The sequence below is a fragment of the Salmo trutta genome, chromosome 8, assembly GCF_901001165.1.
Source record: "Salmo trutta chromosome 8, fSalTru1.1, whole genome shotgun sequence".
Taxonomy (NCBI): domain Eukaryota; kingdom Metazoa; phylum Chordata; class Actinopteri; order Salmoniformes; family Salmonidae; genus Salmo; species Salmo trutta.
In genome coordinates, this window is record NC_042964.1 from 46584365 (window position 1) to 46608494 (window position 24130).

The following is a 24130-nucleotide window of genomic DNA, read 5'->3' on the forward strand; positions in this document are numbered from 1 at the left end:
CGGGTATTGTGGGTAAGATCGTGGACATCTGTGTGTATAGAGAGAAGAGGGAGAAGAGAGGGGGGGGGGTGTCAGTGATCCTCTCGTCTGTGTCAACATCGCTCCATATCAAGTGTTCCATGGTATTCCCAATGGGATGAGGAGGGGAAGAGAGAGGGATGAGGGGGGACTGTGGATCACCCAATAAAGAAGCTCACAGCTCATCTAGGTCGACTAGGGCCGCTTCAAGGCTGAATGTGAGGCTTTTCAAGACGTGTGTAGTGGTTGGTGTTACAGTACTGATATTGTGCTGTCTGTATCGCCTTTATGGCAACCTGTGTGTGTGTGTGTGTGTGTGTGTGTGTGTGTGTGTGTGTGTGTGTGTGTGTGTGTGTGTGTGTGTGTGTGTGTGTGTGTGTGTGTGTGTGTGTGTGTGTGTGTGTGTGTGTTTGTGTGTGTGTGTGTGTGTAGTTCATAGGTATGTCATTATACAGTACCTGTGTGAAATTCTGTATGCATGTCCATCAGTCATCTAACAGCTTCTCCAACAGTTAGAGCAGATGCAACCAGAGAAGAAATGTCAAGTAGACAAACAGAGACTGGCTGACTGATCCAGAGTCTGGAGACATCGTCAGTGGCTATCAGATAACCCTTTACTCCTAATCAACCAATCAGTTATGACAGCCCCGGGACAGGAAACAAGTTATAGTGAGCACAAGGAAAAGTGCTTTACAGTGAAGGTAATGCTTGAAGAGGTGGACTTCTATTACATACAGTAAGTAAAGGGGAAAATGGAGAGAGTTGGTCAGAGAGGAAGGGAAGAGATGGAAGTTAATAAGTCACATATTGAACTGTGATGGTTTTTAATGGAGATGGTTTGTCACTGATAACCTGAATACAACTTCTGCTTCAAAAACAAAAGGTGAGGAAGAGAGGGTGAAAGAGGAGTATGGAAGAGGGAAACTTATGAGAGACCACAGGAGGTTGGTGGCACCTTAATTGGGGAGGACAGGCTTGTGGTATGACTGGAGCGGAATCAGTGGAATGATATCAAATACATGGTTTCCATGGTTCCCAGGTGTTTGATGTCATTCCATCTGCTCCGTTCTGGCCATTATTATGGACCGTTCTCCCCTCAACAGCCTCCACTGTGAGAGACAAGAGAACAGATAAAGAGAGCGAGACGGATATACCAAGACAATGGACAGAGACAAAAATAGGAAGAGCAGACGAGATCTGCTCATCTCAAAACAGAACAGAAAGGTATGCAGCTATACTCTCTGCCATTTTGGCTCTGGATCTGACACTTCCCGCCCCTTTAAAAGCCCTCTAAAAGTGAGCGACTGTTGAACTCTGGAGCCAGGAATTTGCACGCTCTCTCCATAATGGCAGCCGTGGAGATCCATCGCGAAAGGTTTCCCCCAGATGGGCCGGAGATTAAACACATGCCACATATTTCAACACGTCGTGTTCTCAGAGTAAGACAAGTTGGGATGGTAGGCTGAGCGAGGCTTTATCGTAGCTGAGGATCGCCAAGGCTGCGAGGCCGATGGAACTGGGGCGAGACACCTAAGAACCCAAGAGGTAAAGACGGACACGCTCGTTTGGAGACATGTTCACACACAGCACACACACAGCACAACGGCCTTTCTCTCAAACAAATGCAAGGGAGCAGATGTACAGTCACACACACACAGAGATATACACACTCTACAAACACACACACAAACCCCAAACACACACACTAGCATGTATTACATACTCTCTGTCTTTCTACGCGCGTGCGCACACACACACACACACACACACACACACACACACACACACGCGCGCGCGCACGCACGCACGCACACTCCTCTTCCCAGACTAAGTTGTAATCCAATCAGTGTTTCTGCAATGGCAGCATTAACCAGTGGAACACTGAGCCCACTCAGCAGTTTCCGCCGCACACACACACTCTGCCCCACACCACCACACTCCCACCTCTCTCAAACACACACACTCTGCCCCACACCACCACACTCCCACCTCTCTCAAACACACACACTCTGACCCACACCACCACACTCCCACCTCTCTCAAACACACACACTCTGCCCCACACCACCACACTCCCACCTCTCTCAAACACACACACTCTGCCCCACACCACCACACTCCCACCTCTCTCAAACACAAACACACACACACTCTTCCCCACACCACCACCTCTCTCAAACACCACCACACTCCCACCTCTCTCAAACACTCAAACACACACACACACATACACTCTGTGCCTGCACCACCACACTCTCACTCGAACAAACACACACACACACCACCAACACACACAAACACACACTCCTTATAACGTCTTTCACTCAGACACGTGCGTACACATATCCTTTCTCTGCTGCCCATCTCACACACTCACTTATACAAACCTCCTTCTCTTCATACACATCCTCTGTTCTCCTGCTCTCCCTCACACACAGAAGACAGGGAGGTGTGGCTGAATCTGGACCACAGACCTGTCTGTCCGTCCGTCCGTCCGTCCGTGTGTGTGTGTGTATACCTGTGCCTGCTCAGGCACACATCTCTCCATGTGTTCAAGCACTCTTTCTACGCGTGGACATGTGTTCGCATTAAGTACGTCCTCGAAACCGATAAACACTCCTGATTCATTCAAATAAATTATTCGCTCCCTATTGTACGCCATTATGGAAAATAACCAGGCTCTTGTTTTATTTTAAAAGCCTCTGGGGGAAAAACTATCCAAATTGAATTCACAAGTGTGATTGTTAGGAAGAGTGCACTTCATCTTTCCATTCTCTAAACAGAGGCCTTTCAGCTGCCTACACCCTCTACACTCAGCACAACGGCAGAATAACCAAACATGAAAGCGGCGAGACATTCAATTATGTTTATATATGTTTATCTGAATGACTCGAGCATAAAAGTAAGGCCCAACAGGAGAAAAGCACTTCACAAAAAACTTGCAACACTAGGTTATAGGAATAATAGCAGCGTTTATTGGGGAGTGTTGGTAGTGGGAGAGAGGTTTTCTGGCGAACAGAAGTAGAGACTACCTGTGTTTGAAATCGCCTCATTTCCTCTTTCAACATTTCATTTCCTGTCTCTCTGCCAGATCTGTGGTTGGCACTAGTTACCACAGCCACAAAGTCAGAAGGCCCGCCTACTTGACCAATCAGATGAGGGAGTGTGATGACCTGTATACCGGCGGTTCGTGGGAAACGATCGATCAGATGAGGAGTTGTGATGATACGTATGCCGACCGGCTTGCAGGAGCAGACGAGATACATGCTTTTATCTTGTGATCCGTCAATGATTTGGTTTTTATTAGCTACAATAATAAAACCAACCGTTCTAAATGCGAATTGGTAATCAAATGTCCTATTAAAACTCAGCTTGCAAGCTTAACATTGTTTGCACTTACTCACAGTTACTTGTCTTAACCCCAAATAGGTTTACTCCAATATCTGCATCAATTTTCTATTTCAAGTAATCCGCAAGTAAAAAGTGCAGTTTCACAGAAAGGTTAAAAGAAGTTTTTTTATTTTTAAAATGGAAAACTTCAGCCCTGTTACATTTATTAATTTAAAGTTGCAATATGCAGAAATCACTCCATTTCCTTGTTGCAAAAAATAGTTTGCCTAATTTCAGCTTGTGACTAAACAAGCAAGTATAGTGTAGTGAATCATTGTACCATCTAGACTGCTGTGAAATATTTTTTCAATAACCAAAACATTTGTATTTTCTGCTGTTTGAAGCTGGTGTACAAAACCAAAAGTATAAGATGCAAAAATTAAACTTAAGAACGAGAAGCATAGAAATAGGGAGTTGCTTTCAAGAGAATGATGGATCTATAACTCACATTTCTATGTGAATTTGGTCGGGTCACCCAAAAACTTACATACTGCAACTTTAACTTAACATAGCCTTGCAGTCCACCTTTTTGTCATGTCCTACCAGTTTCCGTCTCTGTACAAAGACATGGTCTTAAAGCAAAACATAGCAAAACATAATAACATACATAACAATCATAATAATAATTGATTGTACTTACAGTACATGGCACTTTTCTAGACACCCGAAGCTCTTCATAGTGTAAGGGGAAACTCTCAACCCTAACCCCACTTACATAGTATATTAGTATATTTGTATTTCTTTTATTGGCCCATCCACCCCTCCCCCTTGAAGGACAAAAGTAACTTTGTTTTACATTTTAGTTTTTTTATCAGCTATTTTGTTACATATATTGTACATTATTCATACAATTTACATGCATGGTGCTTTTATAGACAGTATTAAATGATAGGAATTGTCACGCCCTGACCTGAGAGAGCCGTTTTTCTCTGTTTGGTTAGGTCAGGGTGTGACATGGGGTGGGCATTCTATGTTTTCTATTTCTTTGTGTTTAGCCGAGTATGGTTCCTAATCAGAGGCAGCTGTCTATCGTTGTCTCTGATTGGGAATCATACTTAGGCAGCCCTTTTTCCCTCCTGTTTTTGTACAGCTCGGTGAAAGCCTGCAGAACGTGACGTTCGTTTTCCTTTGTTTGTTTTGTTTAGTGTTCTGAGTTATAATAAAATGTATCATGAGCACTTACCACGTTGCACCTTGTGGTCTCCTCTCTCCGACAAGCGTTACAGGAATACAGTTTGATATACACATTACACATCAAATGGTACTCATCATGACAGACTCTTGCAATGAGTACCATGGGATCTTTAGTGACCACAGAGTCAGGACACCCGTTTCAAGTCCCATCTTCTTCCATTTTATTGAGGAACATTACATTTTTAGTTAGCACTTCAAAATGATTCAAATGAAATTAATGTTGTAAAAGTATATAGAGTACAATATAGTGATCTGTCTTTGGACTTCTTGTTCATTTCAGAAGCATATTTCTCTTGGGCATTTGTTAGTCGGTCTTTCCGCTGGTGGCATCCATACGTCTTTGTGCCCACAACCTGAAATGGAAAACCATTGAATGGGAGACTTTTACTCTCCCAAATTAGTTGTTTTTTTACTGCCAAAGGCTGAGCATCTAAGTGGGGGAAAAAAGTATTCGATCCCCTGCTGATTTTGTATGTTTGCCCATTGATAAAGAAAGGATCAGTCTATAATTTTAATGGTAGGTTTATTTGAACAGTGAGAGACAGAATAACAACAAAAAAATCCAGAAAAACGCATGTCAAAAATGTTATAAATTGATTTGCATTTTAATGAGGGAAATAAGTATTTGACCCCCTCTCAATCAGAAAGATTTCTGGCTCCCAGGTGTCTTTTATACAGGTAATGAGCTGAGATTAGTGCTCCTAACCGCAGCTTGTTACCTGTAAAAAAGACACATGTCCACAGAAGCAATCAATCAATCAAATTCCAAACTCTCCACCATGGCCAAGACCAAAGAGCTCTCCAAGAATGTCAGGGACAAGATTGTAGACCTACACAAGGCTGGAATGGGCTACAAGACCATCGCCAAGCAGCTTGGTGAGAAGGTGACAACATTTGGTGCGATTATTCGCAAATGGAAGAAACATAAAAGAACTGTCAATATCCCTCGGCCTGGGGCTCGTGGGTTTGCAATCTCGTGGGGTTGCAATGATCATGAGAACGGTGAGGAATCAGCCCAGAACTACACGGGAGGATCTTGTCAATGATTTCAAGGCAGCTGGGACCATTGTCAGCAACAAAACAATTGGTAACACACTACGCCGTGAAGGACTGAAATCCTGCAGCGCCCGCAAGGTCCCCCTGCTCAAGAATACATATACATGCCCGTCTGAAGTTTGCCAATGAACATCTGAATGATTCAGAGGACAACTGGTGAAGTGTTGTGGTCAGAGGAGACCAAAATGGAGCTCTTTGGCATCAACTCAACTCGCTGTGTTTGGAGGAGGAGGAATGCTGCCTATGACCCCAAGAACAACATCTCCACCGTCAAACATGGAGGTGGAAACATTATCCTTTGGGGGTGTTTTTCTGCTAAGGGGACAGGACAACTTCACCGCATCATTTGACGGGGCCATGTACTGTCATATCTTGGGTGAGAACCTCCTTCCCTCAGCCAGGGCATTGAAAATGGGTCGTGGATGGGTATTCCAGCATGACAATGACCCAAAACACACGGCCAAGGCAACAAAGGAGTAGCTCAAGAAGAAGCACATTAAGGTCCTGGAGTGGCCTAGCCAGTCTCCAGACCTTAATCCCATAGAAAATCTGTGGAGGGAGCTGAAGGTTCGAGTTGGCAAACGTCAGCCTCGAAACCTTAATGACTTGGAAAAGATCTGCAAAGAGGAGTGGGACAAAATCCCTCCTGAGATGTGTGCAAACCTGGTGGCCAACTACAAGAAACGTCTGACCTCTGTGATTGCCAACAAGGGTTTTGCCACCAAGTACTAAGTCATGTTTTGCAGAGGGGTCAAATACTTATTTCCCTCATTAAAATGCAAATCATTTTATAACATTTTTGTTGTTATTCTATCTCTCACTGTTCATATAAACCAACCATTAAAATTATAGACGGATCATTTCTTTGTAAGTGGGCAAACGTACAAAATCAGCAGGGGATCAAATACTTTTTTCCCCCACTGTATTTAGTTATTTGATCCTCAAACTTGAACTCGATTCGCCATTTCAAAAAAATTAGGTGTTTCCCGTGAAACTTAATGCGCATCATCACACTCCCTCATCTGATTAGACAGGGAGGCGGGCCTTTGGAGACGGCGTACGTGTCATTACACTCCCTCATCTGAATAGTTGAGTAAGTGGGCTTTCTGACATTGTGGCTGTGGTAACTAGTGACATCCCAGATCTGTTGGCATAGCTTTCTGTTTCCTGGATGGGGTTGACAGGAGGAGTGTATGTCGATGTGTGTGTGTGGTCTTGTTCTTCTATCTTCGTGGGGACCTGAAATCCCCAGAAGTCCCCACAAGGATAGTAAAACAAGGAAAATTCTCCCTTGTGGAGAACCATTTTCCCCATGAGGAAAATGGCTATTTTAAGCTTAGGGGTTAGATTTAGGGTTACAATTAGGGTTTGGGTTACAATTAGGGTTAGGGGTTAGGTTTAGGCGTTAGGGTTAGGTTTAGGGGTTAAAGTTTGGGTTAAGTTTAAGGTTAGGGGTTAGGGAAAATAGGATTTTGAATGTACATCAATTTTAGGTCCCCACGAGGATAGAACAACTAGTGTGTTTGTGTGTGTGTGTGTGTGTGTGTGTGTGTGTATGTTGTGTGAGATTGGGGTGTGTGTGTGTGTGTTTGTGGGAGCTTTGTGTGTGTGTGTGTGTGTGTGTGTGTGTGTGTGTGTGTGTGTGTGTGTGTGTGTGTGTGTGTGTGTGTGTGTGTGGGAGGTTGGGGTGTGAACATGTGTGTGTGCATGCCTGTGTGTGTTGCGTGCGGAGAGTGTATGGAGAGAGAGGAAGAGATTGAAGATAAATCTGAACAGATCTTGCAGATGATTTGGGAGCTACCTGTTTATCTTTCAAAGAACAATAGCAGACTTTGGAAAAGAAAAACGCCCTTCTCCCACCCAACACCAACAGTCTGGTTTGGCATCCATCTCTGTCTCTCTCTTTCTCTCACTCCATTCTCTGTGTGGTTTTGTCAACGCTCTCACGCCGACCTCCGCTGCAGAGCAAGCACAGGTGGTGGACGCATTTCGATGGAAAGGTGGGGGAGGCTTAGAGCAACACATTTTTTGAATGTTATCTTAATTAAGCCCTGGGATATCCACAAGCCTTGATGCTTGGCTTCTCTTCTCCTTCCTCCTTTTTCTGCACTTCTTCTCCCTCTTTTGCAGCTGCTGGTGTGTGTGGCAGGTTGCCGCAGTAACGGTTACTATAACAGAAACGTCCAAAACCGATGGATTAATCCGAGACAACGATTGACAGGCATTGAAAACGGCTGCGAGTGTAAACAGGAACTTGAAATACAGGTGTCTTGCCCTTAGTGACACTGACACACCATTTAAACACAGGAACTATTAATGTCTAAACCCAAGGACTGTTGAGGGTTTAGACACTTCAAAGTGTTCCATTGGACAGAACATCTGGATGAATGTTTCATGCACATTCAGTTGGTTCTCCATTTCATGCACCTGGTTGGATTCTGAGGTCACTCTACTGTACTTATGCATGGTTTGACACACTTTTTCTTTAAAACTGAACCAATCATTATAGCCTTGATTTCTCCATAGTGGTAGCTATTCCTTAGAGAGTAACCATCCTGTATGATTTCTCCATAGTGGTTGCTATTCCTTAGAGAGTAACCATCCTGTATGATTTCTCCATAGTGGTGGCTATTCCTTAGAGAGTAACCATCCTGTATGATTTCTCCATAGTGGTAGGTATTCCTTAGAGAGTAACCATCCTGTATGATTTCTCCATAGTGGTAGGTATTCCTTAGAGAGTAACCATCCTGTAAGATTTCTCCATAGTGGTAGCTATTCCTTAGAGAGTAGCCATCCTGTATGATTTCTCCATAGTGGTAGCTAGAGAGTAACCATCCTGTATGATTTCTCCATAGTGGTAGCTATTCCTTAGAGAGTAACCATCCTGTATGATTTCTCCATAGTGGTAGGTATTCCTTAGAGAGTAGCCATCCTGTATGATTTCTCCATAGTGGTAGCTAGAGAGTAACCATCCTGTATGATTTCTCCATAGTGGTAGCTATTCCTTAGAGAGTAACCATCCTGTAAGATTTCTCCATAGTGGTAGCTATTTCTTAGAGAGTAACCATCCTGTATGATTTCTCCATAGTGGTAGGTATTCCTTAGAGATTAACCATCCTGTATGGTTTCTCCATAGTGGTTGCTATTCCTTAGAGAGTAGCCATCCTGTATGATTTCTCCATAGTGGTAGGTATTCCTTAGAGATTAACCATCCTGTATGGTTTCTCCATAGTGGTTGCTATTCCTTAGAGAGTAACCATCCTGTATGATTTCTCCATAGTGGTAGCTATTCCTTAGAGTAACCATCCTGTATGATTTCTCCATAGTGGTAGGTATTCCTTAGAGAGTAACCATCCTGTATGATTTCTCCATAGTGGTAGGTATTCCTTACAGAGTAACCATCCTGTAAGATTTCTCCATGGTGGTAGCTATTCCTTAGAGAGTAACCATCCTGTATGATTTCTCCATGGTGGTAGGTATTCCTTAGAGAGTAACCATCCTGTATGATTTCTCCATAGTGGTAGCTATTCCTTAGAGAGTAACCATCCAGTATGATTTCTCCATAGTGGTAGCTATTCCTTAGAGAGTAACCATCCTGTATGATTTCTCCATAGTGGTAGCTAGAGAGTAACCATCCTGTATGATTTCTCCATAGTGGTAGCTATTCCTTAGAGAGTAACCATCCTGTATGATTTCTCCATAGTGGTAGCTATTCCTTAGAGTAACCATCCTGTATGATTCCTCCATGGTGGTAGCTATTCCTTAGAGAGTAACCATCCTGTATGATTTCTCCATAGTGGTAGCTATTCCTTAGAGAGTAACCATCCTGTAAGATTTCTCCATAGTGGTTGCTATTCCTTAGAGAGTAACCATCCTGTATGATTTCTCCATAGTGGTAGCTATTCCTTAGAGAGTAACCATCCTGTATGATTTCTCCATAGTGGTAGGTATTCCTTAGAGAGTAACCATCCTGTATGATTTCTCCATAGTGGTAGGTATTCCTTAGAGAGTAGCCATCCTGTATGATTTCTCCATAGTGGTAGCTATTCCTTAGAGAGTAACCATCCTGTATGATTTCTCCATAGTGGTAGGTATTCCTTAGAGAGTAACCATCCTGTATGATTTCTACATGGTGGTAGCTATTCCTTAGAGCGTAACCATCCTGGATGATTTCTCCATAGTGGTAGCTATTCCTTAGAGAGTAACCATCCTGTATGATTTCTCCATAGTGGTAGGTATTCCTTAGAGAGTAACCATCCTGTATGATTTCTCCATAGTGGTAGCTATTCCTTAGAGAGTAACCATCCTGTATGATTTCTCCATAGTGGTAGGTATTCCTTAGAGATTAACCATCCTGTATGATTTCTCCATAGTGGTAGCTATTCCTTAGAGTAACCATCCTGTATGATTTCTCCATAGTGGTAGGTATTCCTTAGAGAGTAACCATCCTGTATGATTTCTCCATAGTGGTAGCTATTCCTTAGAGAGTAACCATCCTGTATGATTTCTCCATAGTGGTTGCTATTCCTTAGAGAGTAACCATCCTGTATGATTTCTCCATAGTGGTAGCTATTCCTTAGAGAGTAACCATCCTGTAAGATTTCTCCATAGTGGTAGCTATTCCTTAGAGAGTAACCATCCTGTATGATTTCTCCATAGTGGTAGGTATTCCTTAGAGATTAACCATCCTGTATGATTTCTCCATAGTGGTAGCTATTCCTTAGAGTAACCATCCTGTATGATTTCTCCATAGTGGTAGGTATTCCTTAGAGAGTAACCATCCTGTATGATTTCTCCATAGTGGTAGCTATTCCTTAGAGATTAACCATCCTGTATGATTTCTCCATAGTGGTAGCTATTCCTTAGAGTAACCATCCTGTATGATTTCTCCATAGTGGTAGCTATTTCTTAGAGAGTAACCATCCTGTATGATTTCTCCATAGTGGTAGCTAGAGAGTAACCATCCTGTATGATTTCTCCATAGTGGTTGCTATTCCTTAGAGAGTAACCATCCTTTATGATTTCTCCATAGTGGTAGCTATTCCTTAGAGAGTAACCATCCTGTATGATTTCTCCATAGTGGTAGCTATTCCTTAGAGAGTAACCATCCTGTATGATTTCTCTATAGTGGTAGCTATTCCTTAGAGATTAACCATCCTGTATGATTTCTCCATAGTGGTAGCTAGAGAGTAACCATCCTGTATGATTTCTCCATAGTGGTTGCTATTCCTTAGAGAGTAACCATCCTTTATGATTTCTCCATAGTGGTAGCTATTCCTTAGAGAGTAACCATCCTGTATGATTTCTCCATAGTGGTAGCTATTTCTTAGAGTAACCATCCTTTATGATTTCTCCATAGTGGTAGGTATTTCTTAGAGAGTAACCATCCTTTATGATTTCTCCATAGTGGTAGCTATTCCTTAGAGAGTAACCATCCTTTATGATTTCTCCATAGTGGTAGCTATTTCTTAGAGTAACCAACAATTGTTTACAGACAGATTATTTCACTTATAATTCACTGTATCACAATTCTAGTGGGTCAGAAGTTTATATACACTGAGTTAACTGTGCCTTTAAACAGTTTGGAAAATTCCAGAAAATTATGTCATGGCTTTCAAAGGTTTCTGATAGGCTAATTGACATAATTTCAGTCAATTGGAGGTGTACCTGTGAATGTATTTCAAGGCCTACCTTCAAACTCAGTGCTTCTTTGCTTGGCATCATGGGAAAATCTAAAGAAATCAGCCAAGACCTCCTTTTTTTAGACCTCCTCAAGTCTGGTTCATCCTTGGGAGAAATTTCCAAACACTTGAAGGTACCATGTTCATCTGTACAAACAATAGTACGCAAGTATAACACCATGGGACCACGCAGCCGTCATACCGCTCAGGAAGGAGACGCGTTCTGTCTCCTAGAGATGAACGTACTTTGGTGCAAAAAGTGCAAATCAATCCCAGAAGAGTAGCAAAGGACCTTGTGAAGATGCTGGAGGAAACAGGTACAAAAGTATCTATATCCACAGTAAAACGAGTCCTATATTGGCGTAACCTGAAAGGCCGCTCAGCAAGGAAGAAGCCACTGCTCCAAAACCGTCATAAAAAAGCCAGACTACGGTTTGCAACTGCACATGGGAACAAAGATCGTACTTTTTGGAGAAATGTCCTCTGGTCTGATGAAACAAAAATAGAACTGTTTGGCCATAATAACCATTGTTAACGTTGGAGGAAAAGGGGGAGGCTTGCAAGCCAAAGAACACCATCCCAACTGTGAAGCACGGGGGTGGCAGCATCATGTTGTGGGGGTGCTTTGCTGCAAGGGGGACTAGTGCACTTCACAAAATAGATGGCTTCATGAGGGAGGAAAATTATGTGGATATATTGAAGCAACATCTCAAGACACCAGTCAGGAAGTTAAGGACAACAAAGTCAAGGTATTGAAGTGGCCATGACAAAGCCCTGACCTCATCCTATAGAAAATCTGTGGGCAGAACTGAAAAAGCGTGTGCGAGCAAGGAGGCCTACAAACCTGACTCAGTTACACCAGCTCTGTCAGGAGGAATGGGCCAAAAATAACCAAACTTATTGTGGGAAGCTTGTGGAAGGCTACCCGAAAAGTTTGCCCCAAGTTAAACAATTTAAAGGCAATGCTACCAAATACTAATTGAGTGTAAACTTCTGACCCACTGGGAATGTGATGATAGAAATAAAAGCTGAAATAAATCAATCATTCTCTCTACTATTATTCTGACATTTCACATTCTTAAAATAAAGTGGTGATCCTAACTGACCTAAGGCAGGGAATTTTTTACTTGGATTAGATGTCAGGAATTGTGAAAAACGGAGTTTAAATGTATTTGGCTAAGGTGTATGTAAACTTCCGACTTCATCTGTATCTACAACTCATGCTTTACGTTCTAACACGATGTGCGTAGGTCAACTCAACCCACCATAGGATATGAATCAGCCACCCTAACAAGACATCCCCAACCACAAACTCTTTACATGAGTGGGCTAAGAACAGATAGAATTTCAGCTTACAGTGATACTCAGCTTTCTTGGGCGAAATAATATATTTCTGAGTAACTGCATGACATTCCTGTTTTTCCTTGAGCTGCAGTGGGAGAGAAAGAGGGAGTAAGAGAGAGGGAGAAAAAGAGAGTGAGAGAGGAGAGAGAGAGAGAGAGAGAGAGAGAGAGAGACAGAAAGAGGAAGGGAGAAGATGAGAAAGGAAGAGAAAGAAAAAGAAAGAGAAAGAGAAAGAGGGAGGGATAGAAAGAGAGAGAGAGAAATAGAGAGAGAAATAGAGAGAAATAGAGAGAGAGAAATAGAGAGGGGGAGAGGGACCGTATGTGGAACCATTTAATTAGTTGGATTCTCCGCCTGACACTGGGAGTAGACCACAGAGAGTAGTTTAACCAGCCCATGACAACAGAAACGGTTCAACCTTAAACCCCCCATGACTGCAGAAACGGTTCAACCCTAAACCCCCCATGACTGCAGAAACGGTTCAACCCTAAACCCCCCATGACTGCAGAAACGGTTCAACCCTAAACTCCCCATGACTGCAGAAACGGTTCAACCCTAAACCCCCCATGACTGCAGAAACGGTTCAACCCTAAACCCCCCATGACTGCAGAAACGGTTCAACCCTAAACCCCCCATGACTGCAGAAACGGTTCAACCCTAAACCCCCCATGACTGCAGAAACGGTTAAACCCTAAACCCCCCATGACTGCAGAAACGGTTCAACCCTAAACCCCCCATGACTGCAGAAACGGTTCAACCCTAAACCCCCCATGACTGCAGAAACGGTTCAACCCTAAACCGCCCATGACTGCAGAAACGGTTCAACCCTAAACCCCCCATGACTGCAGAAACGGTTCAACGCTTAAACCCCCCTTGACCGCAGAAACGGTTCAACCCCAAATCCCCCGTGACCGCAGAATGCACACTCATGCAGGACTAAATGATCCTGTTACCCCAGGCGGGTCATTGTTATCCCTGTTCTCAATTATGATGAAATCATGCACGCACGCACGCACGCACGCACGCACACACACACACACACACACACACACACACACACACACACACAGGCAGTTGCAAAACCACACACAAACACAGCCACTAAGCTTTGCTGAAAGGGAAAGATTGGTGGATCATTAGACCCACTGATGGATTGGGTTTTGGAAGACAGCGGTGGTTGGTGAGGTTGTGTCTGTTGCCCTCCACTGTTAGTATGATATGTCTTTAGTCAAGCATAATGTTCAACATTACTAAGGCTTACCAAAGAGTTTGAGATTACACCAAGAGACTCACGCTCACACAATGAACATATACACAAAAGGTGACACAAACACATAAACAGACTGACAGAGACAGAGGAACAGACTGACAGAGAGACAGACTGACATACTGACAGAGAGACAGAGAGACAGACTGACAGAGAGACAGAGAGACAGAAAGACAGACTGACAGAATGCCAGTCTGACAGACTGACAGAATGCCAGAGAGACAGACCGACAGAGACACAGACTGACAGACTGACAGAGATAGACTGACAGAGACACAGACTGACAACTGACAGAGAGACAGACTGACAGAATGCCAGAGAGACAGACTGACAGAGACAGATTGACAGAGAGACAGACTGACAGAGAGACAGTCGGATACACACACACCCATGCACACACACAGACAGACAAACATAGACTTTTACACAAGCACCACACATGCACACACACAGACAGACAAACAGAGACTTTTACACATGCACCACACATGCACACCATAGAGACGTTAGCCTGGGTGAAACTTGACCTTGGAGCGGCGCTCCTTGTGGCTGACTGACGAGCCTTAGCAGCTGGGTCTGATCCACACACACTGCTGCAATGCAATGTCCACTCAGTAACCAAACCCTCTATACATAAAACACAGGAGTCATCCCTGTCACACACTGGACCCAATGTCCTCACCGTAACCATAGTCAAAATTACAAGTATACATCCATTCCATAAGGATAAACTTCCGCCGTACCTTACTTAATTGTTAACTTATAGACGTACGAAATACCAGACCCGCACTCAGGGATGGCTAACTCTTTCAATCTCCACTGAGTTGGGTATATCTGCCTTACGTGTGGAATGATCTTCAATGCATTTTCAAATTGGAGGAATAGGTGCCTCTGTTTAGGACATTTCAGACAGCTGTTAGGGGACCTTTTCACTGAAGAATGTGTCTTTTATGACTGTGTTTTGCTTTTCACGTATTGGTGTGTATAATAATGTGTATTTTAATGTGTATATTGTATTTTGATGTGTATTGCTGTGTATAATAATGTGTATTTTAATGTGTATATTGTATTTTGATGTGTATTGCTGTGTATAATAATGTGTATTTTAATGTGTATATTGTATTTTGATGTGTATGGTTGTGTATAATAATGTGTATTTTAATGTGTATATTGTATTTTGATGTGATTTGTTTTGTATAATAATGTGTATTTTAATGTGTATATTGTATTTTGATGTGATTTGTTTTGTATAATAATGTGCATTTTAATGTGTATATTGTATTTTGATGTGATTTGTTGTGTATAATAATGTGTATTTTAATGTGTATATTGTATTCTGATGTGTATGGTTGTGTATAATAATGTGCATTTTAATGTGTATATTGTATTTTGATGTGATTTGCTGTGTATAATAATGTGTATTTTAATGTGTATATTGTATTTTGATGTGATTTGCTGTGTATAATAATGTGTATTTTAATGTGTATATTGTATTCTGATGTGTATGGTTGTGTATAATAATGTGCATTTTAATGTGTATATTGTATTTTGATGTGATTTGCTGTGTATAATAATGTGTATTTTAATGTGTATATTGTATTTTGATGTGATTTGTTGTGCTAGACCGGTACGTCTTCAAAAAAGACCTTGGTCTCAGCATTGACTTCCTGTAAAAAGAAAGGTTACATAAAAACGCTCCAAACTCAAAGTCGTCTTCTGTGTAGTTGACAATGAAAGGTCTACATGGAATTTGCTTTGGGGATTGCATGCTTTGCCTAGGCTAAATAAACATATTGGGAGATGCACTGAACTTGACCAAAACTCATCAACACCAAACCACAGCTTGTGAATGTCAACGTAACTCCATAGAGCACACATTTCTCAACACAAATATGAAAACATCCCATTCCAAATAAGGAACAGAAATGAAGTGGAAAGGTGTCTAAAACACAAGCCACACATTGTGTCTGTGACATACCAGCATGTTAACCCTTGCAAGGCTGCCGGCACAGACGTGTGCAGACCAGCAGTCTGGAGTGTTTATGGTCATATTCAATCTCTCCCAGTCAGTTTACCCCACTTGCTTTAACCCTAACGTTGATGTCCGCGCCCCCGCGGACACCCCGCGGACACCCCACGGACACCCCACGGACAAAGTTTAAGCTAGAGATACACTTCCACATCTGCAGTGAAAGGTGACAGAGCTACAGCGGTGTTTGTCAGACCATGAGACATCCCGAAAATCAGTCTTCTCAGGAAATGGTCTGTAGCATCTGTAGTGTATTCAAGATTTAAAAGACTTCTAAAGTTAGATTTTTTTATCAACCCCCTACAAAAATGTCCATTAATTATAATCTACATAATATTTTCCATTTTCTGTTGCTGCAGGATTAAGATACAACATCTGTAGCCCCATCACAAATGTTCAAGCAACACTATAAAACATGCAAGGGTATTGCACAGATCATTAAAAGCTTTGATTAATGACTGTTTGTTCTCCAAAGCCATCATGTCATTGTGTAACCCTGTGTGTTATACACAAGCTGACTCATTCTGCAGTATACAAACTGGCCCACAGTAATGGGAGTTGCCCAGTGTTGTGGTTTGCTCAGAGTACTGACATTATTCTGCCAGGGATGGGGGGGGGGGGGGGGGTATGCTGCTCTTTCCTGCTAACTAGGCTGCCTGGTGCAAACAATAGATGTGGCAATATAGTATTTGTGTGTGTGGGGGGGGGCAGTGTGAGAGAGAGAGAGAGAGAAAGTCAACTGGAGGAGCCTGACTGAAGACTGTACTTAGGGGCTGCGGTATTGTGAGCTGCCTGAGAGCGACTAAACTGAGGGAGGAGGAGAGGAAGGAGAGACGGAGGAGAAGGCAGACGTCTCTGGGGTCGGTCGGTGCGTTGGGAGCACACCTTATAATTATCCACATCCGCTCTGTCAGTGGAGGCCCACAGAATGGACAGATCCACCAGAGAGAGAAGGAGAGAGAAGGAGAGGGAGAGCAAGAGAGAGGTCTCTGTGGAACTCGACGGGGGTTATTATGGGTTAGCTCTACTCCAGACTGTGTTGAGTTGGAGTGCGGTTCCATGCCGAGAGAGAGTGTCTATTTTGAATGGTTCCGAGTGAATTCCGATGGCGGGCTAGCCTCTTCCCTCTATTACAGTTCCACCCATCCGAAACGGGTCACTGTGGGACGACCAGGGTCTTCATTAAGAGGTTAAAGGGCCCAGTAATTACCCCAGAGGAGAGTAATTATCAGGTTGTTTAACAAGCCTTCTAATATTCCCCCAAGCTCCGTGAGAGATGTGTCTTTTTAACAATCACAATAGTTTTATGAGTCCCATCTCTCATGCTGCTATGGTTCATCTCTCGTTCACTGTCTTGGTCTGTCTCTTGCATTCTCTCTCACATTCTCTCTCTCTCTCTCTCTCTCTCTCTCTCTCTCTCTCTCTCTCTCTGTCTCTCTCTCTCTCTCTCTCTCTCTCTCTCTGTCTCTCTCTCTCTCTCTCTCTCTCTCTCTCTCTCTCTCTCTCTCTCGCTCTCTAATGTGTGCTCCCTGTTCACCCACGGCCACGTGGCTTTGCACGACACCAACTCAATCATCTAGTCTGCTGACGACACCACGGTTGTAGGCCTGATAACCAACAACGACGAGTCAGCCAATAGGGAGGAGGTAAGTGAACTGGCATTGTGGTGCCAGGACAACAATCTCTCCCTTAACATCAGCAAAACAAAGGAGTTGATTGTTGACTTCAGGAAGCACAGGAGGGAACAAGCCCGATCCACATCAATGGGACTTCAGTGGAGAGAGTCAGCAGTTTGAAGTTCCTTGGCGTCTACATCACCGAGGACTTGACAAGGACCAGCAACACCACCACTCCTGTCAAGAGGGAGCAACAGAGTCTCTACTTCCTAAGGTGGCTGAAGAAAATTGACATGTCACCCCGGAAACCTCTCCAAATACTACCACTGCACCATCGAGAGCATCCTGACCGGTTGCATCCCGTCCTGGTAGGGGAATTGCTCCGTCCATGACCGTAAGGCCCTCCACTGGGGCCGTGTTCCCATCCATCCAGAACATCTAATGAAACGGTGCCTGAGCAAGGCACGCAGCATCATCAAGGACCCCACACACAGCCCAGCTCCGAGTTGTTCACTCCGTTACCAACAGGCAGACGGTATCGGAGCATGAGCCAACAGGCTCAGAGACAGTTTCTATCTACAAGCCATCAGACTGCTGAACACTTGAACTGGACTGTCCACCTGTACTGACTCTCTGCATCTTATCACACATACACTCACTCACTCACTCACTCACTCACTCACTCACTCACTCACTCACTCACTCACTCACTCACTCACTCACTCACTCACTCACTCACTCACTCACTCACTGCTACCAGACTCTTATTCACTATTTCTAATGGTGCACAATTTAAACACTTGCTCCCACATCCCCCCTTTATCTGATACATGTGGAAATATTGGACTATAAATTGTGCCTTCCTGTATTATACTTACGCTAAAATATTTATTCTGTTCATTTTCTTATATTTTATTGTTTCTTGTTGTTGTTGCGTTGTCGAGGAGAAACTTGCAAGTAAGCATTTTGTTAGGCAGTGTATATGATGCGTATCTTGTATATACACAATATATACAAAAGTATGTGGACACACCTTAAAATTAGTGAATGCGGCTATTTCAGCCACACCTGTTGCTGACAGGTGTATAAAATTGAGCACACAGCCATGCACTCTCCATAGACAAACATTGGCAGTAGAATGGCCTTTTTCAAGAGCTCAGTGACTTTCAACGTGGCATTGTTATAGTATGCCACCTTTGCAACAAGTCAGTTTTTCAAATTTCTGCCCTGCTAGAGCTGCCCCGATCAACTGTAAGTGCTGTTATTGTGAAGTGGAAACATCTAGGAGCAACAACGGCTCAGCCGCGAAGTGGTAGGCCACACAAGCTCACAGAATGGGACCGCCGAGTGCTGAAGCGCGTAAAAATCGTCTGTCCTTGGTTGCAACACTCACTACTGAGTTCCAAACTGCCTCTAGAAGCAACGTCAGCACAATAACTGTTCGTCGGGAGCTTCATGAAATGGGTTTCCATGGCTGAGCAGCCGCACACAAGCCTAAGATGTGCAATACCAGGCGGAATAACGGTCTGGGGCTATTTTTCATGGTTTGGGCTAGGTCCCTTACTTCGAGTGAAGGGAAATCTTAACCCTACAGCATACAATAACATTCTAGACAATTATGTGCTTCCGACTTTGTGGCAGTTTGGGGAAGGCCCACTTCCGGTTTCAGCATTGCAATGCCCCTGTGCACAAAGCGAGTTCCATACAGAAATGGTTTGTCGAGATCAGTGTGGAAGAACTTGACTGGCCTGCTCAGAGCCCTGACCTCAGCCCCATCAAACAACTTTGGGATGAATTGGAAAGCAAACTGCGAGCAAGGACAAATCGCCCAACATCACTAATGTTCTTGTGGCTGGATGGAAGCAAGTCCCCACAGCAATGTTCCAACATCTAGTGGAAAGCCTTCCCAGAAGAGTGGAGGCTGTTATAGCAGCAATGTTCCAACATCTAGTGGAAAGCCTTCCCAGAAGAGTGGAGGCTGTTATAGCAGTAAAGGGGGAGAGGACCAATTCCACATTAATGCCCAGGATTTTGGAATTAAATGTTTGACGAGCATGTGTCCACTTACTTTTGATCATATAGTGTATGACTAATAAAACATGAAACTTGAATGTGTGTGCTTGTTGTAACCTGCAGGGGTCAGTGTTTCCCAGGTTGAATATTACTGGGATGACCGTAATACAGTACAGTATGTCCAGGTACAGTATGTCCAGGTTGCACTGCTGAGTGAAAGACAATGCTGTAATAACCTATACCTTGATCTGCGTTAGAGCATAATCAATTTAATGACATTGAGCATTAGAATTCATATTTGGCTAACGGTGACTTGCTTTGTCTCATGATCCATTCAATGCTTGGGCCGAGTTGCGGCCTATCGACAACCTAAGCAACGTTATTCAAGAAACTGTAAACGATCACCTTAACTTGGACTTAATCTCCAGTTACTTGAGAGAGAAAAAAAATCATTAACTCTGATAATTACTCTGGCACTCTGAGAACAGATCCTTCACTGGGAATGTCTCACTGACTGACCCCACAGGGAAATCATTCACTCTGGACTCGCTTCGCCAGCCTTCCCAGGAGAAAGGTCACTCAATGTGCTTTAGTTTCTCCGTTCTTATTTTCCTGCACAAACTGCTCATTTCGCATTTGTTTGACTGTCCTTCCCGGGGACTGGGACTGTCTGATATCCCTCCTTGGGGAAAGAGCTCTCCTCTCGCTTGATGATCCTTCTCCTGGGAAAATGTTTACTCTGTGCTCGTTTGACTGTCCTTCACTGGAGAATTCCTCCTCGTCGTTTATTTGATTTAATTACTATGCCAGATTCACAGAGGGAGAGAGAATGAATGGTACTTCACTTAACAACCAGTCTCTCTCCCGCCTAGTCTACTGTAAGTCTGCCAGCACCCTTCATTAAAGCAACGCTTCCCTCCCTCTCTCATCTCCTCCTTTCCCTCTTCCCTCTCTCCCTCTCTCCATCAGCCAACGTGTGGGTGTGAACAGAAAGGTTTCAGTCGACAGGCATCAAGAGAGCCATCCAACACCTGTGGACCCCTCTTCCTCTGAGACTCACACATGTACACACACACATTCATGCGTATGAGCATACACAAGAGCACACAAACACACACACTGCGCACAAACTCGCACACACACTGCTCACAAACACACTGCGCACAAACACGCACACACACTGCGCACAAACACGCACACACACACAGACACACACACACTCGTCATCACTTTCAGCCAGGTGTGTAATTATCTGTGTCTGTGTCAGATCTGACACATCCCACCTCGTCTGAATACACACACGCCACTTTCAATCTGAAGAGGAAATCACGTCGTCACACACACCAAGCTGCAGCAAGAACGTTAAAGACAGACAGAGCGACAGACAGGCAGCTACTGATGTGCTTTGGTTGGTCTGACTACACATTTCAATCACCCACTGTTTACAATGCAGTTCAGCTTTGTATCACCTAATGACACCTTTCATCAATGACACATCAGACAGCAACATGGCGACCTGTCAGAAAAACGAGTGGGGGAGATCAGAGAAGACCAGTATTGTTGTTCTAGTCAACTGACAGATGGCTCAATCTTGGAAACCGTTTGAATGAAGCAAAACACCTTTTCCCATGATGCCTCTGGGCTGTTCCTGGTGTAGATTGTTACCTCGGGAGGATGTGACGCGGTGGCGGCGCAGGTGGAGCTGAGTTTTACGGCGGTTTTTACAGCACACTACTTGACCCTTGACTGCACAGAGAAACATCTTCAACATAGTGCCCCCTAGAGACAGACCAGGGTCTTACAGTACATACCACAAATAAGTGCATGTATACTTATACATCCTGTATAGCCATATAATGGTAGCCCAGTGGTTAAGAGCGTTGGGCCAGTAACTGAAAAGTCACTGGTTTGAATCCCAGAGCCAATTAACTGAATCATCTATTGATGTGCCCTTGTGCAAGGCACTTAACCCTAATTGCTCTGGTATGCTGCATTGTATAAGAGTGTCTGCTGCATGTATACTTTGATTAACAAAACTGCTGATAAATGTTATTTAATCTCTGATAAAAAAAATGTTATGTCATGTTCATACAGGCCTTGCTGTGCACAAGTTAAATCTAAACTCAATGAAAAGACCCAAAGATGAATTCACCACTCACAAAATCTCATTCTTCTCTCATTGGATTAAAAATAGCGTGACACTCATTTCAAAGCAGTAACACCCCTCTAAACCAGAAGCACTATTTTCCTCCACAACCTAACCTTATTCCCAGCCTGAGAAAAAAGGACAAATTGCCCATGTTTGTAAATTGTAGGAATGTATATTTTTTTAAAGGAGACGAAGAGAGAGAGAGCGGGGAGAGAGAGAGAGAAAAGGAGAGGGAGAGAAAACGGAGATACCACACAGCTCTCTAGCCGTGTACTTTTGGTCATGTTTTGGACAAGGAACCGCAACAGCTCGCCTCTCAGACGACCGACATTAAACCAAACGTCCCAAAATATGGCAAAAATGTCTGTGTTTTATTTTAGTCCCGAGATGAAAGGTCTGCCATTACAAAGAGCTTGATTTAGTCTAGGGTGTGAGAGAGAGAGGAGAGAGCCGGCTCTGAGGTCTCTCCACAGCCTTCTACCTCAAAATAACACAGAGGGAAGGCAGAATAACATGTTGACTCGCCCGACAAAAGCTCACACGAGCACCGTATGAACGGTACCCGGCCAGATGTGTGACTGATGAGTGATACACTCACCTGGGTGTAGTCCATAGGGGACCTTATTCTATATCATAGAGACGGTCATGAATATTCTGTAGAGGTGTGCCGTGAACAACCCCCTGAATCCAGTGCATATCTTTTCCATATGCAGTATATCTGTTAAAACAGTAAGATGTGTGTGTGTGTGTGTGCAGACTTTCTCCTAAGCAGAAGCAGAAGTACTTGTTGACTTTAGAGAATAGCTGGTAAATCGATTTTGGGGTTAATGAGAACTAGGGAGACCGGATTACCCCCTTAAAGTGTGTGTGTACAGAATTCGCATGTCCGTGTGTGTGTGTGCTTGTTCGTGTCTATGCGTACATGTGTGCCTCTGTGTGTGTGTGTGTGTGTGTGTGTGTGTGTGTGTGTGTGTGTGTGTGTGTGTGTGTGTATTGATGTGTTTCACGGCAGTGCAGCGGTAGTTCTGAAGGGGACAGTGGAAGGGGAAAATAAATGCGAGGGCCAATACATACATTTAACCAAGCCCCCTGCCCGCATTTGGAAACAATCTGACCGTAAGGAGAATACAAGGCTAAGGAGAAAGCATTATTCTAAGTGGGAGAGAGAGAAATAAAGAGAGAGGGGAAGCAGGAGAGTGAGTGAGAGAGAGAGAGAGGGAGAGAGAGAGAAAAGATTGAGAGAATTGAAGAATTAGAGAGAAATGATTGAAGAAAGAGGTACGTAGATAGATGTGCAGACAGAGGAAGATACACCGAAGAGTGAGAGGGAAAGAAAGAAAGAAAGAAAGGAGAGAGTGCACACAAAGAGGAAGAGTAACTCAGACAGCACACATAATATCTCCTGGAGCCATGCTGGCGGCTGTAGCAGAACCAGAGAAAGAACCAGAGAAAGAACCAGAGAGCCGGGGGGGAGAGAGAACATACACACTTACCCCTGTAGGAGAGCTTTAACCTGGGGACACTGTGCTTGGGCTCCCCCTGCCCTGGCACCACCACCCCGCAGAACAGCAGCAACAGTACAATCCCAGGTAGGTAATCCATGGTGCTGGAGCGCTGGCCTCCAGCCCAAGGGGGGCACACACCCCACACTTGCCCAGAGAAGAGTGTCTCCCAGCCGGGTATGCAGAGACCTGGCAGTCCCTCCCTTCCCTTCCTCCTCCTGCAGCTAGAGAAGATCCACAACCTCAGGAGGGGGTTTCAGGCAGGGGGAATACAACCCTTGGTTTCAATCCCGATTCAGAGCACCGATTTTGGGGGATTTCAGCAGCGCAAGGGGGTATCACATGGCTCCCTGTGTGGAGGTCCGGGTGGTAAACCCTCTGTGCTGTTCATATGTCCCCCTGGTAAGGGTTGGGTGATGAGGGGTCCGGTGGGAAGTATGAGGCTCGAGCTGGTTGAGGAAGAATTCTGATTGAAATATTGAAGAGGTATCCAGCAGAGATACTGCTACTATAGATCTCTCTTCTGCTCTGCTCTCCTCTCTTCTCTTCAGTCTCTCTCTCTCTCCGCAGTCACTCACTACTAGCCTCCAATCCTGTCCACGGCTCCGCCAGACAGAGAGGGAGAGAGAGAGCTACACCATCCACAGGAGGGGAGGGAGAGCAGCTGAGCGAGAGAGAGGGGGAGTGTGTATGAGAGAGGGGGGAGGGAGTGAACTGAGCAACGTTGAAGTACTGTGAAATAGAAGAGAATCCTGTGCACATGGTTCTGTCTTCCTCTATTCTCTCTCTTTTGTTTTTCTTTCCTTCCTTCTGCAGTCCCTGGTCAGCCCCCAGCACCCTTACTCTAGAGGTGTGACACATTAACAGACTC

General features: G+C 44.1%; 1 protein-coding gene across 1 annotated transcript in view; it reads right to left on the reverse strand.

The window, feature by feature from the left end:
• LOC115199107 (semaphorin-3aa) overlaps positions 1 to 23890 on the reverse strand; it is a 64024-nt gene extending 40134 nt beyond the window's left edge. The window contains exon 1 of the mRNA XM_029761676.1: positions 23251 to 23890. Within this exon, the coding sequence (XP_029617536.1) occupies positions 23251 to 23359 (109 nt within the window). The 5' untranslated portion in view covers positions 23360 to 23890. The remainder of the gene's footprint in view (positions 1 to 23250) is intronic.
• Positions 23891 to 24130: the final 240 nt, after the last annotated feature.